Source organism: Lathamus discolor, chromosome 3, assembly GCF_037157495.1.
Source record: "Lathamus discolor isolate bLatDis1 chromosome 3, bLatDis1.hap1, whole genome shotgun sequence".
NCBI classification, from domain to species: Eukaryota; Metazoa; Chordata; class Aves; order Psittaciformes; family Psittacidae; genus Lathamus; species Lathamus discolor.
This window is the reverse complement of record NC_088886.1, coordinates 25,487,500-25,506,508: the sequence shown is the minus strand read 5'-3', so window position 1 is coordinate 25,506,508 and position 19,009 is coordinate 25,487,500. Positions and strand designations below refer to the sequence as shown.

At 46.2% G+C, this 19,009-nt stretch overlaps 1 protein-coding gene across 1 annotated transcript; it reads right to left on the bottom strand.

The window, feature by feature from the left end:
* Positions 1-1,335: 1,335 nt before the first annotated feature.
* LOC136009898 (uncharacterized) lies at positions 1,336-18,325 on the bottom strand. The gene is made up of 6 exons (XM_065670341.1): positions 17,993-18,325; positions 15,380-15,496; positions 10,878-11,086; positions 3,049-3,363; positions 2,022-2,117; positions 1,336-1,431 (listed from the first exon to the last, which is right to left on the bottom strand). Exons 1-4 carry the CDS (start codon positions 18,323-18,325, stop codon positions 3,264-3,266), a joined length of 759 nt encoding a protein of 252 aa, XP_065526413.1. The 3' UTR covers positions 1,336-1,431; positions 2,022-2,117; positions 3,049-3,263.
* Positions 18,326-19,009: the final 684 nt, after the last annotated feature.

Here is a 19,009-nt window from a genome sequence, read left to right as displayed (position 1 = left end):
CTCAGGGCACTTCAGGAATAGTTTAAAATACCAACCTGCATACTACATCAAAACAAGTTCTTGCCTTTGATCCCAAAGAAATTAGATAAACATAACAAGATGCCAATGAAAGTTATAGCCACTTCCTGAAGGTCTGGCTCAAACTGCCACAGCGGCACCCATGCCAGAGAAGTGAGGACATTTTCTGTATCAGCTGGGGACTTGGCCTGACAAAGGTGAAGGCGATCCTTTTTACGCATCAAGAAAAGAGGAGGAGTCAACAGAAGGAGAGAGGTCTCTCAGATGATCCGGGCAGACAACTTCAGTTGTCCGCAGTCCATGAGCAGCCTTCCAGAATACCACTGTGACTGCTTTACTTACCCCTAGTGATGCTGTTTCTTTGCCAGGAGCCTCCTCAATCTGTGCTCTTTCCAGGGTGGCATAGGAAAGAGCGCCCTCTTCACCCTCGTCCAGAACTGAGCACTGCAGGAAAAGGGCAAAGGAGGAAATCAAACTTCAGTTTCCATAACAAGACAATTAGCTATTTTATTAAATAGCTCTCCAAACTTCCCATTTACAAACAAAATTTTCTGTTCCCCTTCTGCCCCGTTCCGTTTTGCTTTGCTTACGGATACATTGCATGCATGCCTTTTCTGGCCCTGCTACGGTATGCTTACACAGCAGAAATCTCTGCGGACTGTGAAGATTTTATTCTCTTGAGTTTTGATTCTAGGCTCTTTTCCAATAGTCCTTTGGAAAAGAGTTTTTTTATTCCCTCCCCTACAAGTCTGTAACACTCTGGGGCCCTTTAAGCCAAGCGCTCCCCAGAGGACTCTGGCCTTAATAATTATGCCCCACTGCCTATTAGTGACGATACTGGGAATACTTCCCACTCTACCTGGGGCCTCCTGTACCTCTGAGCAGAGTTCTGCCACCTACCTCTGTATTTGCATCTAAGCAGTTCAAAGCCGGAGAAATGTGTCCCTCCCACCCACTGAGTTATAATCAGATGGCATGTCTTAAGTTTGACTCTTTCACTACGTGCATACATAGTTTCCAGAAACACTGTATGAACATTCAATTGAAATGCTGTTCCTACAACCAATCCTAGGAATCACATTTTCAGTAGCATTATGCATGTTAGAGATCACAATTAAAATGTCCAAAACTAACTCCATCGCTTAGATTTAAACCAGGAGGAAAATCTGCACAAAGCAACCTTCTCAAGTGAGAATCCCAAAACAAAGTCTGGCATTTCTGAACATTGTGCATAAACACAACACTCTTAACTTCAGTTGTCCGCTGTTCATGAGCAGCCTTCCAAAATGCCACTGTGCCGGCATGACTTACCCCCAGTGATGCTGTTTCTTTGCCAGGAGGCTCCTCAACCTGCGCTCCTTCCAAAGTGGTATCGGAAAGAGCGCCCTCTTCACCCTCGTCCTGAACTGAGCTCTGCAGGAAAAGGGCAAAGAAAGAAATCAAGAGCACTGCCACGGATGCAGCAGTTACCGCCTCTTTGGCAACTTCTTCCAGTGGCTCACCACCCTCACAGGAAAGAACTTCTTACTTATATCTAACCTGAACTTCCACTGCTCAAGTTTAAACACATTGCCCCATGTCCTATGGCTAAAGTCCCTGCTGAAATGAGTGTGTTGGTATGCAACAGGATTTTCCTGAGAATGCTTTTAAAATTTATTCTGCAGTTGATATTTTTCTGTAGGTAGAAATTTAAAAATAAAACGTTTGCAAGGACTTGCATTGACTTGCAAGGGATGGAAGTATAAAATTCAACTCCCCAGATCCTCCTGATCTCCATATACACACATCTGTGTTGATTTAACTACATTACAGTCCTAGTGAAAGTCTTTTTCTCTTCAGTGGTTGTAATTTTATGTAATGTTAAAATTGTCTACAATGAAAAAAAGAAAAAAATTAAAGAGGGGGGAAGCGTTGCAATGATGTCTTATTGCTGATTATTCCTGGAGCAGGCTCCAAAGTCCATAAGCAGCTCTCCAAAATGCCACTGTGCCAGCTTTACTTACCCCTACCGATGGTGTTTCCTTCTCAGGAGCGACATGAACCAGCGGTTTCACCCAGATGACATGGGGAACAGCGCTGTGCTCCTCCTCAGCTGTGCTCTGCCAGGAAAAGGGATAAGAAAGAAAAGTAAGAGAAAGGAACGTTTTCCCTCCTCTGCTAACCACAATCTATACCAGGTGCTCTACTGCTTTCTGCAGAGCTGAGGGCAGAAAATGGTCTGCACAAAGTAAATAGAACAATCAAAGCAATACAGGATACTTTTAGATTGAGAGAACACTGAAGGTATTCTTGGCAAGCTGTCCTTTCCGTACCAAAATCATCATGTCACAAGCTGAATGAAAAACGGTGGGAGGGGAGATCTCCAGACGCTTCTGAGGTTGAAGGGCACAATGACTCCCCATCAGTTCTTGCAGGACACGGTCAAATGGAGCTGGCCTTGGCATACAGCAAAGCTCCAGGACAAGCTGCTGACCTCAGCCAGATGGAGACTTGCATCCTGTGGCAGACCCTGCACCAGCACAGCCTACATCTTGCTCAGCTGGAAGTTTAGCATGAAGTTAGACCTGAACTGCCTACGAGCTGCATGAGCTTACTAGTCTTTCATGAGAATTCAAACGCAACTCCAAGAAAGAAAGAAAAAGAAAAAAAAAAAAGAAGAAAAGGTATCTACAATCTCACAAGGTAATGTTTTTCAGTAATTTCTTTGCATAAAGATGATACGAAACAGCCAGAATAGGTCAAGAAGAGGCAGTGTCCAAAGCACTCAGATACTGCAGAGGGCTTGGAACAAGACTGTGTTGGGGGATAGTGGGGTATTAACGAAGCGGAAGTTGCTTCTCCTGTTCACTTTGTTCTGTTTATAAACGAAGGGACTCTGTTCCTTTCTCTTATGATTTCTTCACAGAGGAACAGGCAAACATGCATAGAAAGGAGGAGACAGGGAGATGGAGCTTACTGATTTTTTCAGTGAAAGGACTGATTTTCCCACCTTTTACACACACACACACACACACACACACACACACTCACATTTCAATTTAGTATTATCCAAAGAAGCAAGGACATTTCATATCAGCTGGGGACTTGGCCTGACAAAGGTGAAGGCGATCCTTTTTAAGCATCAAGAAAAGAGGAGGAGTCAACAGAAGGAGAGAGGTCCCTCAGATGATGCGGGCAGACAACTTCAGTTGTCCGCAGTCCATGAGCAGCCTTCCAAAATGCCACTGTGCCGGCTTTACTCAACCCTAGTGATGCTGTTTCTTGGCCAGGAGGCTCCTCAATCTGCGCTCTTTCCGGGGTGGCATAGGAAAGAGCACCCTCCTCATCCTGGTCTTCAATTGAGTGCTGCCAGAAAAGGGGAAAGAAGGAAATTACGCTTCAGTTTCAATAACAAGACAATTAACTATTCGATTAAATAGCTCTCCAAACTTTCCGTTTACAAACATAACTTTCTTTTTCCCTTCTGCTGTGCTCCGTTTTGCTTTGGTTACAGATACATTGCACGCATGCCTTTTCTGGCCCTGCTGCACTATGCTTACACCGTAGAAATCTGTTGACTATCAGGAACGGGGATAGAAAGAAAAAGAAAAGAAATTAGAAAGGAAAGGAAAGGAAAGGGAAAAGAAGAGAGGAATGAGAGGAGAGGAGAGGAATGAGAGAAGAGAAAACAGCATCTCCTCCACCTCTAAAATATCCCACAGTCATATACAACAGTCTGTACACCAGTGACTTGCCTTCTCTTGGCACGTCTTTGGTGCCCTTTAAGAAAATGTTCCTTAAATGAGAAACTTACTCATTCTTACTTACTTCCTTCGTACGTCTTCGTTCCTTCCTTACTCATTCTGCCCTATCTGATAAATCATAGAATCCTAGAACGGCTTTGGTTGGAAGGGAGCTTAAATCTTACCCAGTTCCAACCCCCTGCCACGGGCAGAGACACCTTCCACTAGACCAGATTGCTCCAAGCCCCATCAAAGCTGGCCTCGAACACTGCCAGGGATGGGGCATCCACAGCTTCTCTGGGCAACCTGTGCCAGTCCCTCACCACCCTCACAGTGAAGAATTTCTTTGTGAGATTTCATCTAAATCTGCCATCTTGCAGTTTAAAACCACTCCCCCTTCTCCTATCAGTACATGCCCTTGTCAAAGGCGCCTCTCCAGATTTCTTGCAGGTCTCCTTAGGCACTGCAAGCTGCCATAAGGTCTCCCCTGAGCCTTCCCTTCTCCAGGCTGAACAACCTGAACTCTGTTTCCTTACAAGAGTTGCTCCAGCATCATCTTTGTGGCCTTCTCTGGACTTGCTCGAGCAGGTCCGCGTCCCTTTTGTGCTGGGGGCCCCAGAGCTGAACACAGTACCGCAGGTGGGGTATCAGGAGAGCAGAGTAGAGCGGGAGAATCCCCTCCCTCGACCTGCTGGTCACGCTCCTTTTGATACAGCCCAGCACACGGCTGGCTTTCTGGCTGCAGGCACACACTGCCGGCTCATGTGGAGCTTCTTAGCAACCAACCACCCCCCAAGACCCCCACCCCCAAGTCCTGCTCCTCAGAGCTGTTCTCAATCCAGCCTCTGCCCAGCATGTAGTTGTGCTTGGGAGCCTGTATCTCTTCCTGGGATGGATGTTAAACGTCAACACCACAAGAAGCCCTGCGTGCTACAATAGCGGGGTGATTACTGTCTTCCGACCAGAAACATCAAGCCAACGTTATTTGCTTTTTACACCTCATAGCAACCCATCAGCCGTGGGACACACGCTGCGGTGGCCCTACGTTGTGCGACCCCCGCTTCGTGCCTCCCCGCCGGGGCTGTGCCAGGGCGTCGGGGTCCTGTTTGGCTCGTACCCGCCTGAAAGCACGACGGAAGCTGGGGAACCTGCTCCTCCGTGGCATGTTCCGCCGCAGGCCCGCAGGGACCGGAGGCACCTGGACCGCGTCGAGAGCGGACTGAGCCTGTTGACAGCCGCGGCGGTGATACCCGCATCCGTCACCACGGCAACGGAACGCGCCCTCAGACAATTCGCGGCGGGCAGCCGACCAATGGCAGATCGCCTCACATGCCGCCCCGCCCACCGCCTCGCCCCGGGAAGCCTCTGCCTCTGCGCGACTGTGCCGGGCGCGCGTCCCCGGCCCGCGCCGTGGCCACGGCGAAGCAGACGGTGTCGTCGGCGCGGTTCCGCCGGGTGGATGTGCACGAGCACGACGAGAAGGAGCATAGAATAGCCGGGGCCGGAAAGGACCTTAAGATCACGTGGTTGCAACCCCCCTGCACGGGCAGGGACACCTCCCACTAAACCATGCCACCCACGGGTCTGTCCAGCCTGGCCTTGAACACCGCCAGGGATGGAGCACTCACAGCTGCCTTGGGCAACCCATTCCAGTGCCTCACCACCCTCACAGGAAGGAACTTCCTCCTTATATCCAATCTAAACTTCCCCTGTTCAAGTTCGAACCCGCTACCCCTTGTCCTATCACTACACTCCCTGATGAAGAGTCCCTCCCCAGCATCCTTATAGCCCCCCTTCAGATACTGGAAGGCTGCTATGAGGTCTCCACGCAGCCTTCTCTTCTCCAGCCTGAACAGGCCCCACTTTCTCAGCATATGGCAGGTGCTCCAGTCCCCTGATCATGCTCACGGCCCTCCTCTGCACTTGTTCCAACAGTTCCATGTCCTTCTCGTGTTCAGGACACCAGAACTCTACACACACCTCACGAGAGCAGAGTAGAGGGGCAGGATCACTTCCTTCGACCTGCTGGTCACGCTCCTTTTGATGCAGCCCAGCATACGGTTGGCTTTCTGGGCTGCGAGCGCACACTGCAGCCAGCTCGTGCTCAGTTTCTCATCAACCAACACCCCCAAATCCTTCTCTGCAGGGCTGCTCTGAATCTCTTCTCTGCCCAACCTGTAGGTGTCCTGGGATTGCCCCAGCCCAGGTGTAGGACCTTGCACTTGGCTTGGTTGAACCTCCTAAGGTTGGCATCAGCCCACCTCACAAGCACGTCAAGGTCCCTCTGGATGGCACTCCTTCCCTCCAGCGTATCAACCGAACAAAACAGCTTGCTGTCGTCGGCAAACTTATGATTGATTTCGTCAGGTCCCATGCACTTGTTCAGGTTCAGGTTCTTAAGACGCTTTCAAACCTGCTCCTCTCCTACAGTGGGCCTAAGGTCTTCATTCTCACAGTCCCTGCATCTGCCTTGCCAGACTTGGGTAGTGTGGCCAGAGCATCTGGAAGTGAAGCCTGAGGGAAAGAACTTATTAAGAATCACAGAATCCCAAGGGTTGGAAGGGACCTCAAAAGATCATCTAGTCCAACCCCCCTGCAAGAGCAGGGTAACCTACAGTACATCACACAGGAACTTGTCCAGGCGGGCCTTGAATATCTCCAGTGTAGGAGACTCCACAACCCCCCTGGGCAACCTGTTCCAGTGCTCTGTCACTCTTACAGTAAAGAAGTTCTTCCTGATGTTAACGTGGAACTTCCTATGCCCCAGTTTACACCCATTGCCCCTTGTCCTATCACTGGATATCACTGAAAAAAGCCTAGCTCCATCATCCTGACACCCACCCTTTACATATTTGGAAACACTGATGAGGTCACCCCTCAGTCTCCTCTTCTCCAAGCTAAAGAGACCCAGTTCCCTCAGCCTCTCCTCATAAGGGAGGTGTTCCACTCCCTTAATCATCTTTGTGGCTCTGCGCTGGACTCTTTCAAGCAATTCCCTGTCCTTCTTGAACAGAGGGGCCCAGAATTGGACGCAATATTCCAGATGCGGCCTCACCAAGGCTGAGTAGAGGGGGAGGAGAACCTCTCTTGACCTACTAACCACACCCTTTCTAATGCACCCTAAGATGCCATTTGCCTTCTTGGCCACAAGAGCACATTGCTGGCTCATGGTCATCCTCCTGTGCACCAGGACTCCCAGGTCCCTTTCCCCTTCGCTACTTTCCATCAGGTCAACCCCCAACCTGTACTGGTACATGGGGTTGTTCTTCCCCAGATGCAAGACTCTACACTTGCCCTTGTTGAATTTCATCAAGTTTCTCCCCGCCCAACTCTCCAGCCTGTCCCGCTCTCGCTGAATGGCAAAACAGCCTTCTGGTGTGTCAGCCACTCCTCCCAGTTTTGTGTCATCAGCGAACTTGCTGAGGGTGCACTCAGTTCCCTCATCCAGGTCGTTGATGAAAATATTAAACAGCACTGGTCCCAGCACCGACCCCTGAGGGACTCCACTAGTCACAGACCTCCAGCTAGATTCTGCGCCATTGACCACAACTCTCTGCCTTCTTCCTTTCAACCAGTTCTTGATCCACTTCACTACTTGATCGTCAAGCCCACACTTCCTTAGCTTATCTATGAGGATGCTGTGAGAGACAGTATCAAATGCCTTACTGAAATCAAGAAAAACCACATCTACCGCTCTACCATCATCCCTCCACCTAGTCACTTCCTCATAGAAGGCTGTAAGGTTGGTCAAACATGACTTCCCCCTCATAAAACCATGTAGGCTGTTCTTAATGACCCCCTCATCCTTGATATGCCTAGAGATGGAGTCAAGAATAAGTTGTTCCATCACCTTTCCAGGGATGGAGGTAAGGCTGACCGGTCTATAATGACCCGGGTCCTCCTTCTTGCCCTTCTTATAGACTGAAGAGATCCTGAAGAGGCCAAAGTCCGCTGTCTTGGAAGTCCAGGGCAGTGAGCACACTGCGTGCCCTTTCTCACTTTGGTCACATTGGGACCAATGATCTCAAACTTGACCGCCTCATGATCGCTACAGCCAAGGCAGCCCTGGTGCACCACATTCCCTGTTGGTGAGCACGAGGTCAAGCATGGCACCTCTCTTTGTCAGCTCCTCTATTACTTGCAGGAAGAAGTTGCCTTCAACACAACAGAGAAACCTCCTGGATTGCTTGCGCTGGGCCGTACTGTCCCTCCAAAAGATATCAGGACGGTTGAAATCCCCCATGAGGACAAGGGCCTGCCAGCGTGAGGCTGTTCCTATCTGTCTACAGAGCGCTTCATTCACAGAGTCCTCCTGATCAGGCGGTCTGTAACAGATCCCCACAGTAATGTCCCCCATTGCTGTTCTCCCTTTGACCCTGACCCGCAAACTCCGTTGACTGATCACCTGACCCCACACAGAGTTCCATACTCTCCAGCCTATCACTGACATAAATAGCAAGAAACCCTCCCCATCTGCTGGGCCTGTCTTTTCTAAAGAGCCTATATCAATGTGTCAATTCCTGCAAAAGAAATGTCCTACACCTGGGAGATGCAGATGCTGTTCTCTCCTACTCTGTGCCAAGGAGCTGCTCACTTGTGAAAAATCCAAAGGGCCTTTTTTGATCTGGCCACATCACTGTTGTCCCTTGGACCAAACAAGAGCTCAGCACTGCCATTCATAATGGCAGTTACCTTACTCGATAATCCATAGTTACAGAGAATAAGAAACAGGGCTCAAGCTCTTCACATGAAACTAAAATTGACAACTAATGCCAAAATCTTACTTGTTTGAGGTTTTTTTGTTGTTGTTTTGTTTTGTCTTTTGGTTTAAATAGCTTCCCTTTTCACTACTTCTTCACTGGAAAACAAAATACAAGTACCTATAAAACAGATTATGCACTGACCCCCACTTTAGTCTCTGTACTGTTATTACTAACAAGTACCAGTATCGCAAAAATGCTACTTATTCTGAACTAATGTAGAGATGAAAACTAAGCTGGTTAAATTCAACTACTATCTGATTCTTTTTTTTTTATTTTCCCTTATAACATCTGTGTTTCTTCACAAGCCCATATTCCACAGCTGTGTGTAAATCATTCGAACTTTTATATCTTAAATTTCATCTAGATTTTGTCCCAAGTCATAAAAGTCCAGATTATCCATGATATTCAAAAAGCCAAGAGAAACATTAATGGATTCTTACACACTGTGCTCCTAAGATTTGTGAGAGGGGAAGGAAGTGGTGACCTCCTAGGATTTCCTTTGGATTCTATCATTCATTGTAAAAGGCTGGGGGTAATGGTGACAAGGTCAGGCAGCCTGTGTGCCCTTTGGCTGAGGGAGATATTATACCTTCTTTCAAGAGGCACACAAGCCAGTAAGATTAGAACTGGGCTCAGAAAGGAGAGCTCTATTCTGTGGAAACTTTTCCCTTGTGCTTTCTTGCCCTCTTCCGACATTTTCACCTCTTTAAAGCAACACCAGGAAGGCAGGGCTGACTTTGAGTCAAATATGCTCCAAACTTGCTGCTGTCCTAAACAACCGGACTACCAAAACTTACCTGAAATGTTGCTATAAATATCATTTAGGCTATTTGTTTGAAGCAGAACTGCAGTATTCAAACTTCTCTTGTTCTCCCTTCCTGCCTTCAACACCAACCACAAGAGGATATCCCTCCTTAAAGCAGGGCTTCTAACATGCCAGCACATTACCAAAAACCAATACAATGGGAACTCGATCTCTTGAAGACCACAAGGACTCAGCAGTGCACAAGTCTGGCCCAAGATCCTTTCCCTCAATCAGCAGCCAAGAATGCAGTGAAAAACAAGCACATCAGCTTTAGAAAAGGACACCTATTTTCTTGTTAATTCCTCCTCGAATGCTCAAATGAAATCCCTTTTAAACTGGCTTATTCAAACATTTCAAAGCTCATTTAGTCCTGCCTGCATAATTTGTGTTCCAATTAAGGCTGGTTTTCTCTCCTCTGATAAACTCCTGAGAAAATGTAAGACTCAAGTCAGACTTGCCATTTCTTTTGTGCTACAATCCAATTGTAATATGACAGATGAAATTCCCAGATATGAAAATATTAAGAACTTGGTTGCAGAGTTAACTGAGCTAAATTGCACCAGCTGTACAATTTACAGAAACCTTTCCTGCACACAGCTGGCATTTTCACAGGAGCCCAGAGAGTTTAAGTGTCCCATGTGTCCTCAGAAGAAGGAATTCCTCAACATTTTTCTATTCTTTCATATATGCCATTTTTATTGCTCCTCATGTTCTGCGTCTGAATTGGTATGGACTGACAGGTAAAGCTCACCATAGTAAACCTCACTGTACAGTCTGCTCACCAGGATGGCTGCTCTTTCCTCATCTGACTTCTTCCCTGACTGGGAAGTTGCTACACTTGAGAAACCACAGCAGGCCTGGCAGCTAGGCATTTCAACACTGCTATGAACTGAGCCGCAAAACATTCATTTAAAGCAAGGAGTACTATACTGCTTTTCAAATACAAAAGAAGAGCACAGGTAACTTATCTATGCCTTGGTTCCTTATCTGCCTAGTGGGGAGAGCCAAGGTTAAAGCCTGTGAGTTCTTATGCTGCTCTTCTATACTAATGAACACTAAGCAGTTCTTGTCTGTCCTTAAAAAATTATGACTGCATGTGCATGTGAAGTAACGGAAGGGTATTGTCAAATTTTGCTTATGGCTGTACAATCCTTGTTTCAAATCAGCAGTCCCCGAAAAGCAGAATTCGGTCTGGAAATAGCAGTATCCAGCAAAACATAAGCATCTATTCTAGATACTTTTGGGCCCATTCTTTTACAGCCCATGCATTCTGGGTCCTTTTTTTTTTGGGGGGGGGAACAATATTAATTGTCTTGTGTCAGTCCCAGTTTGTTTCTTAACAGTCAGACAGCACACTTTCTCTACCTGATGACTATGCTTTAAATGAGACTAACGATGTGGGCAACATGCCTTTATGCGCTTCATGTTTATGTGGAAATTGTGGAATTTGCAGTATTAGTGACATCTGTCCATCGGGTTAGTAAGTTCATGCGCACTAAATGTAATGGAACAACATCCACCTATCATGTAAACAATGGCTTAGTTTTCATTCATTGTACTGGCTCTTACCTGTCAAGGAGAATTTCCAGTACTTCCTTAGCAGAAGCAAAAGCCCTGTATGTTGACAGAAAGATACTGATGTAGGTAAAATCATTATCCCCAAAAGCTGTCAGAAGGTTCACCACAAGCTTCTCCAAAGTTCCAGATTTTATCGTCCTGATCTTGCAAGTTTCATACTGGCTGAAAGTGGGTTCTCGAGGTAACCGGTCTTCTTCAACCTACAAAGTCGAAAAAAACACAAAGCACAACAATCAGACACAAGTCAGACCCCTGTCCAGGCTTTCACAATGAAACACAGATTAAATTCCATCTTTTCACAGGAATAAGTACATCTTTAATTACTAAATTATTTTGGCTCTCCAAACACCAAATGCTCTATCAAATAACAGACACTTTTAGTAAGTTTAAGATACTTCTCAGGCATGCTCCACGTAAGATTGTATAGCCTGACTGCTATCAAGTTATCTTACGATCCTACCGTGTATTAGTATCTAAAAGAATATCCATTATCCCACAAAGAATAATATTACTGGAGAGAACAACAGCGGTAATCCAGTGTCTCACTTAACTTCTGAATACACATGACAACTGACCACAACTGCGGCATCGGCACTTGTGATTCCCTTGCTGAAAGTACCAACTTTGGCTCACCACACAGAACGTAAGGTCATGAACACATCCGGATGCGAAACATTTCATCGTACTTTTGCAAGGAGTTTATCAAAGTCATCTTGCAGACGTGCCATTATAACATTTCCATTTTCTCTCACGGTTTCCAGGAGGTACAATATTTGTCAACAAATCTAGGGTTTGGTGTTGGGGGGTGTGTGCATTTTCAACAGCAGTTGGTTTTAAGGCTTACATCCTGCTTTAAGTCTGAAGCAGCTAGAAACATTCCCTTCAATTCTACCACTATTTAGAGGGCAGTTCCGAAGATGACTTTTGTGAGTAGTTTGAATACTTATTTGTTAAGTAGGTGTGATAAAAAAGCTTTAAAAATGGGATTATAAATGAAAACATCAACAAGAGCAGCCTAACAGAAAATTCCTCTCTACCTTTTGAGTTGGCTGTCTCTGGGAAGGAACTTTCAGACCACTGATGTAGGAAAGGCTGAACTCTACAGAGGCAGCATGGGGGAGGTGTGCAGTTCCCCTCCCACTGTTGCTGTTTAGCGACCGATGTACTACATCGTCAGCTTGAGGAAAATGTGCCGTGACGCATCTGCGCTTTTGCCTTGATACAAATACGTGGCACGAATAACACAGATCTGTGTTCCACAGCCCCGTGGGCCAAAGGTACAAACGCTACCTGGTGACATTCAGTGGGATTACAAATTAGAAACTCTTCCATCTCCTAAATTAACGATACATCCTAGCACGAGGGAGCAGAGACTCAAGATTAAAAAGCCAAAGAAGACAGTTCAAATTCTGAACAGTACAAAAGAAGGCTGCTGCCCAAATAGAAACATACAGAATTGCAGCCACTACTTCATAAATACCACTCAAAACTATTGCTTTTACCAAAAAACCCCACTGGTTTCCACTTTGTTTCCAATGCAAATATTATCTGTTGAGATTCTGAAAGCAAGAATTGTGGAATGAAACCAATGTAATAGTTTTTCATTAGGCAGACTGGAATAAAGTACTGAAAGAAAACAACTGGGATGAAGAAGAAGTAAATGAGATACCAAACATTCTTCAGGCTTAGTCATTTAAAACATTACCTCTTTACTAAAGACTTGTTTTATTCCGGAATTCTGCAAATGTAGTCTCAAGATAGTGAAACTCGTCTCTCTGCAACACAGTTTCGACTGATTTTGACAGATCTTCAAAAGCTTTTCGCTTTCCTGGAAACTTACAGCTTTTCCAGATGGGGAGTTTTCCACTCTAGCTGTTTTTATTAACTTCAGGGACAGACACCCTGTGCTGGAATAAAACTGCCTAAAGTGCAGTAACTTATAATCTAACTCAAAATAAGGAACTCTAACCAAGAATGACTGTTTCATTTCACTGATTGCCTGACTGTGAAAATGCAAATAACCTTAAACCTTCTGAACGTAGGAATGAGATTTTTCCGTCATTTTACCCTTATTATTTGGATATTGCTTCCCTACACACACAGGCTCTCTAGCACAGGCCTTCACATTTCCTCATTCTGCATGCTGCTGAAAAATCAGAATTCTGCATGTTGACTGCACCAATCTCAGAAGCCAGAACGGCTTCATGACGTTTCCTATCATCTGACAACTAGGGGTATTCCCGGATTTCCAAACCTCCACCCTTTTCCTTTCCCTTCTTACGGAATAAATAACCTCTCACGGCAGCAACCCAGAGCTTCCAGGACCAGTGGTGCCCCCCACAGAAAACAGATTTCAGTTCTACTCTGACCTGATTAAAAACATGGGAAGCAGAGGTTCTAAGCACTATCTCTATGCAGGACAGGAAATGCGTGTATTTCGTGACTTTGGTTTCAGCACTGCTGTACTGCTCCATGTCATGGAACTCTGCAAGAAACTGGTATGATAAAAACCTCAGGGCAGATATATAACAGTTTAAAATACCAACCTGGATACTACATCAAGCCAAGTTCTTATATTCTTGTCTCTGATACCAAAGAAAATACACAAACATAACTAAATAATAATGAAAGTTATAGCTACTTCCTGAAGATCGGGCTTATACTGCCACAGCGGCAATTATTCCAGGGAAGTGAGGACATTTTACATCAGCTGGGGCCTTGGCCTGACACAGCTGAAGGCGCTCAGCAGCATGCCACATTCAGCACGTATGCTTTTAAGCTTATTTTACTCACTGCTGAAGCCGTCTGTGCGTGCTTTAAAATACACCTTTGAAAAGCAGTACGGAGCTGTAACTCTTGCAGGAATGCAGACCCGTAATTTCTCATCCGGCTTAGAAAGCAATACAAAACGAAAACACCCAAACCCGTATTCCTTCGAGTTTTGGGGAACGTTCTGCTAACTTCTGAGATCCCTTCATTAGTCAAAATACCATGACTATTTGTCTGGGAGACCTGAGAACTGCTCCCAACAGGAGAAAATAACCCGTGGCACAGCTTGAAATAACTGTTAGATGTTCGGCCTCTCAGGCTCTAAGCTAAGATTCTTTTTCTGGACTAAGAATAAACTGATCCATGGACACAACTGGTGAAATACTGTTTACCCATGAAGAAAAGAGGAGTCAACACAAGCAGATGTTCCAGATGTCCAGGCAGACAACTTCAGTGTTTTGCTGGTTTTTAAATAGCGAGAGCAGCCAGTGCTGAAAGTCAGCATCCTAACAACGCACGTGAAATTCAGCTCCCTGGAGCAGGCTCCCATGTCCATGAGCAGCCTTCAAAAGGCCGCTGCGCCAGCTTTACTTCCCAAAGAGACGGTGTTTCTTCCATTGGCCCTTGTCCTATCGCTACAGCCCCTGCTGAAATGAGGGTGTTTGTATGCAACAAGATTTACCTGAGAATGTTTTTAAGATTTATTCCGCAGTTGATATTTTTCTCTCGGTAGAAACTGAAAACGTTTGCAAGGACTTGTATTGACTTGCAAGGGATGAAAGTGTAAAATTCAACTCCCCGGATCCTCCCGATCTCCACAAACACACATCCATGTTGATTTAGCTACCTACACTCTCAAAAACTTCATACCCTCACTTGAATTTAAGATTCTTACACAGTCAGGCTATGAAACAGCACACCATAACACTGTAGAAAAGATACAACAGCTCAGCTGAACTACCAAATACAAAAATTCGACAGCTTTTGTAAAGCAGTACCATTACAGTACTAGGGAAAGTCTTTCCCTCTTCAGTGGCTGCAATTTTTTGTAACGTTAAAATTCTTACGCTGAAAAGAAGAAAATAGGAGGGAGGGGGGAAGCGTTGGAATGATGTCTGATTGCTGTTTCTGTAGAAATGGTCTCTGCCACCCAGGGTTGAGTATCGACATGCAAGCAAGTAACGCGATAAACACAGAAAAAGACCCCAATGTGGAAGCCGGGAAACGGTTCGCCTCTGCTTTTAAGATGGGCCAGAGGAAGCACACCCGTATGTGCTGCGCTGAAGAGAGGCCCGAGTCTGCTGGGACAGCCTGTGTTCATTGCGCTGTCCCACCCATTAGTGTTTGCGTAAGAGCTCCCTGGCAATGGGGAATCCCTCCCATCTGCTCTGCAGTAACTGGATGGGCCAGTTCCTCTCCGGTTGCCACGACCTTTAACCACCAGACCTTCCACGCAAACACTACTGCTGCACCAGTGATGGAGGGGATCTGCAGATCACGCCTTTCCCCGTCAGCAGCAGTTTGCATCGTCTTAAGCCGCACGGAGTTTCCCGGACTTTCCCACAGCTCTGTAAATTGTTGCGAGATGAGCCTCGGAGCTTAGACACAGTTCTGGATCTTACAGATGAACCCAAGGTAACTGCGTTGGCCTTCCCACCAGGTATGCTTGGTCTCTCTCTCGAGATCCCTTAACCCGAATAAACGCAGAGAGCCGCGAGTGGTACCTGAGAGGAGCGAAGCGGCTCCGCGGTGGAGACGGCAGGCACCAAGCGGCCGGGGGTCGGCAGCACGGTCACCCCTCGGGGCGGGGGGCTGAGGCCGCGCACCCGCCCAGGCCCGTCCTGGCCCAACCCACAGCCCGCCCCGGGCAGGCTGGCCTCGCCTCTCCGCTGGCTGGGAGGCTGCGCGGGCCTGCGGCGGGGCCGCGCCTGGGCCGCGCGGGGCCGGAGCCCAGCCCGAGGGTGGCATCGCCCGCCGCCGCCTCACCGCGCGTCTGCCCCTCGCCAGAGGAAGGGGCCGGAGCCCGCCTGGCCGGCGGCAGGCCTGTTGGAAAGAGCAGAATTTTGTATGATAAAACAATTGCATAAAATAGTAAAAATTATTATGTTTGAGAAATTTATAAATTAATAGTGAGGTTTTGTGTATTAGAAAATGCTGTGACTTCGTGGTTTTGTATCACGGCGGTTCTAATGTTGCAATATATCACAGCTGTCTTGTACCCAATGCTACAAAAACATAGCGTAACCAAATATGGTAAAAGGAGTGTAAAAGGATTTAGAAAAGTATGTACTGGAGACTATACCCAAGTGGAACCTGTGTATACGATAGCTGGAAGAGCATACCAGAAAGAAGATAAGAGGGTGCTAACGTTTGGAATATACTCAAGTGGGGGAAAGGTGAAAAGGACAACCTGAGGAAGACTTCTTACTTCATCTGAGGAAGACTCTTACTTCATCGGAACGACCAGCAGACGACCACCAGAGGGGGCCGCGCAAGCGCAGAAGAGGCTGATGTTGTAATAGATGGATATGGCAATCCCTAATGCATATGTATTAGTTAAATGTTGTAACCTATGATGAATATGTATTAACTGTGAAACTTTTAGGATATAAATTGTGGACGGGATGTGACGAGGTTGAAGCCAGATTTGGGCGAGTGCCCCTGGTTTCCCAGCGCTGCAATAAAGCGCCTCATATAACCATTCCGGTGGTTATGTGTTTAATCTTACGCTAACAGGCCGGGCGTTTTGTGTTAGCTGGGGCCTTGGCCTGACGCAGCTGAAGGCGCTCAGCAGCACGGCACGTTCAGTGCGTGTGCGTTTAAGCTCATTTGACTCACCGCTGAAACGGCTGTGTGTGCTTTAAAGTGCGCCCTGCAGAAACAGGGCAGAGCTGTAACTCTTGCAGAAATGCAGACCATTACTTTCTCATCCGGCGGAGAAAGCAATTGTGAGATACTGATGCAGAGTCCGCGTATCAATACGAACTCACTCCTCTAAGCAAGCTAACAAGGTTTTGTTGAAGGACAAAGTCAATAAAGCAAAAGCAACAGCGCTGGGCGCATGACCGTAGCCAGAGGCGCAAGGGATTAGTATTTGTTGCAGGTTTCTGTACTTTCACTATTGCATCAGTTACATACGTACTCATAATTCCTGCATATAGGCGGGGAATATTAGAACTAGCTCCAAGAACTTCTTATCGTAAGTCTCCTCCTCTTGGCGTCTGCGCAGTGCTCTGCGGTGATTGTGGGCGGGGGTCTTGAGGATGAAGTAAGCAGTCTTCCTCTTGTGAGTAGGGGTCTTCAAGATGAAGTAAGCAGTCTTCCTCACAGTGTACTTTTCACCTTTGGCACAGTTGGACGCCCCAGTAATCACACAACTAGCTGAAACCACGATTCTATCGATACCTAGCAAAGATTTAAAACAGTGGGACCTTCCTGCAAAATCTAATGCAGGATGGGCAGACAAGGAGTATCCCGAGCTAGCAGATGTTTGGGAGGCTCTGTCTCTAAACTCACCGATAAGTAGCAGGATGGTGGGAAATAACTCATTCATGTTTAGTGGGGCCACTAAATCCTGTTATCTCACCACAGACTTACAACACAAACATTGTTCTTTGAAGATACTTTAGAAGACTAGTGTGAAACAATTAACTCATGTTTAGTGGGGCCACTACATTCCACAGACTTACAACATAAACATTCTAAGTGACTCGGTTTTGAGAGTCTGACCCTTTTTACCTTGTTGTCTAATCTTGTGTCTTCAGCGAGCTTTGTTTCTGTTATTGTAAACTCGTACAGTTATATCCACATAACCACACCTGTGACTTGCGAAAGCCAATACATTTATGTGTTTCTCACACGATACAAAACTAAAACACCCGAACCTGGATTCCTTCAAGTTTTGGGGAACTTGCTGCTAACTTCTGAGATCCCTTCGTTAGTCAAAATACCATGACTATTTGTTTGGGAGACCTGAGAACCGTTCCCAACAGGAGAAAATAACCCGTGGCACAGCTTGAAATAACTGTTAGATGTTCGGCTTCTCAGGCCGTGTGCTGAGATCCTTATTTCTGGACTCAGAATTGTGAGAAACGTGCTCACTTCTAAAAAAATTTATTAGGTTTATTAGTTCCCAATCAATAGCGGTAGGTTTCCAGCTATATCCTGCCTTGTCTACTCCTGCCTTTTCGTTACTAACACTGGTTCCGAACGTGTCCCTTCCTGAAATACAACCAATGTTTTCTTTTCTAGGCCCTCAAATCGGCCTAGTCCAAACCACCTGTGCAAAGACGTGTGTTCCCCTTCGTTGATGATTATTTAGTCCTTTTAAGAGTTACTTTCAGTGGGTCATCAGGTGACGTTCTAGTCCGTGTAACAGGTTCTTCTACTGGTCCTTTCACTGGAGAAGCATGGGTCCACCCTTTTTCTTCCGTTCGGATGGCAGTCTCGGTGGTGAGTAGTACCTGAAACGGACCTTCCCAGTCAGGGGTTAGCGAATGATCTTTCCAAGCTTTTATCAATACCCAATCTCCCGGTTTAACCTTATGAATTTTACAGTCTAAAGGGCTGGTCTGAGGTAGGAGTCCCTTTTCTCGTAATTCCGTAAGTGTCTTGGCAATGGTGGTCACAGATTTACGGACATACTGATCTCCTTCCTCAGGGCTTACCATATTCCTGTCCTGGTTCTGCTAGGGTAACCCAAACATCATTTCAGAAGGAGAGATACCCATATCTTTTCGTGGTTTAGTTCGAATGCGCATTAATGCCAATGGTAAACACTTAATCCAGGACATTTGGGTTTCGATCACTAGTTTTGATAATGTTTGTTTTCGAGTTTGGTTCATTCTCTCCACTCTTCCTGAACTCTTGGGGTGCCAGGGAGTATGTAATTCCCATTCTACCCCCAAACTTCGGGACAATTATATATTACCGTCTGGTAATTTCCGTTTTCCTTCCACATCCCTTTTTGCCCAGTTTTAATCAGCTCCTTTTCTTCAATTTCTGTAAACTTGGGATTTGCGAGCTCACACTTTCTCGGAGTATAATCCGCATTGCTAAATGTGGATTCATGGCTGCTTCCCTGGCCATTTGGTCAGCGATGTTGTTCCCTCTGATTTCTCTTGAAATGCCCTTTTGATGGCCTTTTCTATGTGCTATTGCTGTCTCCAAGGGAAGTCTTAACGCTTCCAGAATCTCCTTCATCAATTGTTCAGGGACTAGTTCCTTTCCTTTTGCATTAATCACACCTCTTTCCTCCCAGATTTTTCCAAAAGTGTGTACTGCCCCAAATGCATACTTTGAGTCTGTGTATATAGTTCCTTCTTTGTCTTTTAGATATAACAGTGCCTGTTTTA

What these genes read in the sequence shown, in the direction of transcription:
- LOC136009898 (XM_065670341.1), bottom strand. Translation starts at nt 18,325, where the DNA reads ATGGTAAGCCCTGAGGAAGGAGATCAGTATGTCCGTAAATCTGTGACC. An exon ending in CACCTGATGACCCACTGAAA is followed by an intron (nt 15,497 to 17,992) that starts GTAACTCTTAAA and finishes GGGTTGGGCCAG; the next exon opens with GACGGGCCTGGGCGGGTGCG. An exon ending in AGCCGCTTCGCTCCTCTCAG is followed by an intron (nt 11,087 to 15,379) that starts GTACCACTCGCG and finishes TCGACTTTGTAG; the next exon opens with GTTGAAGAAGACCGGTTACC.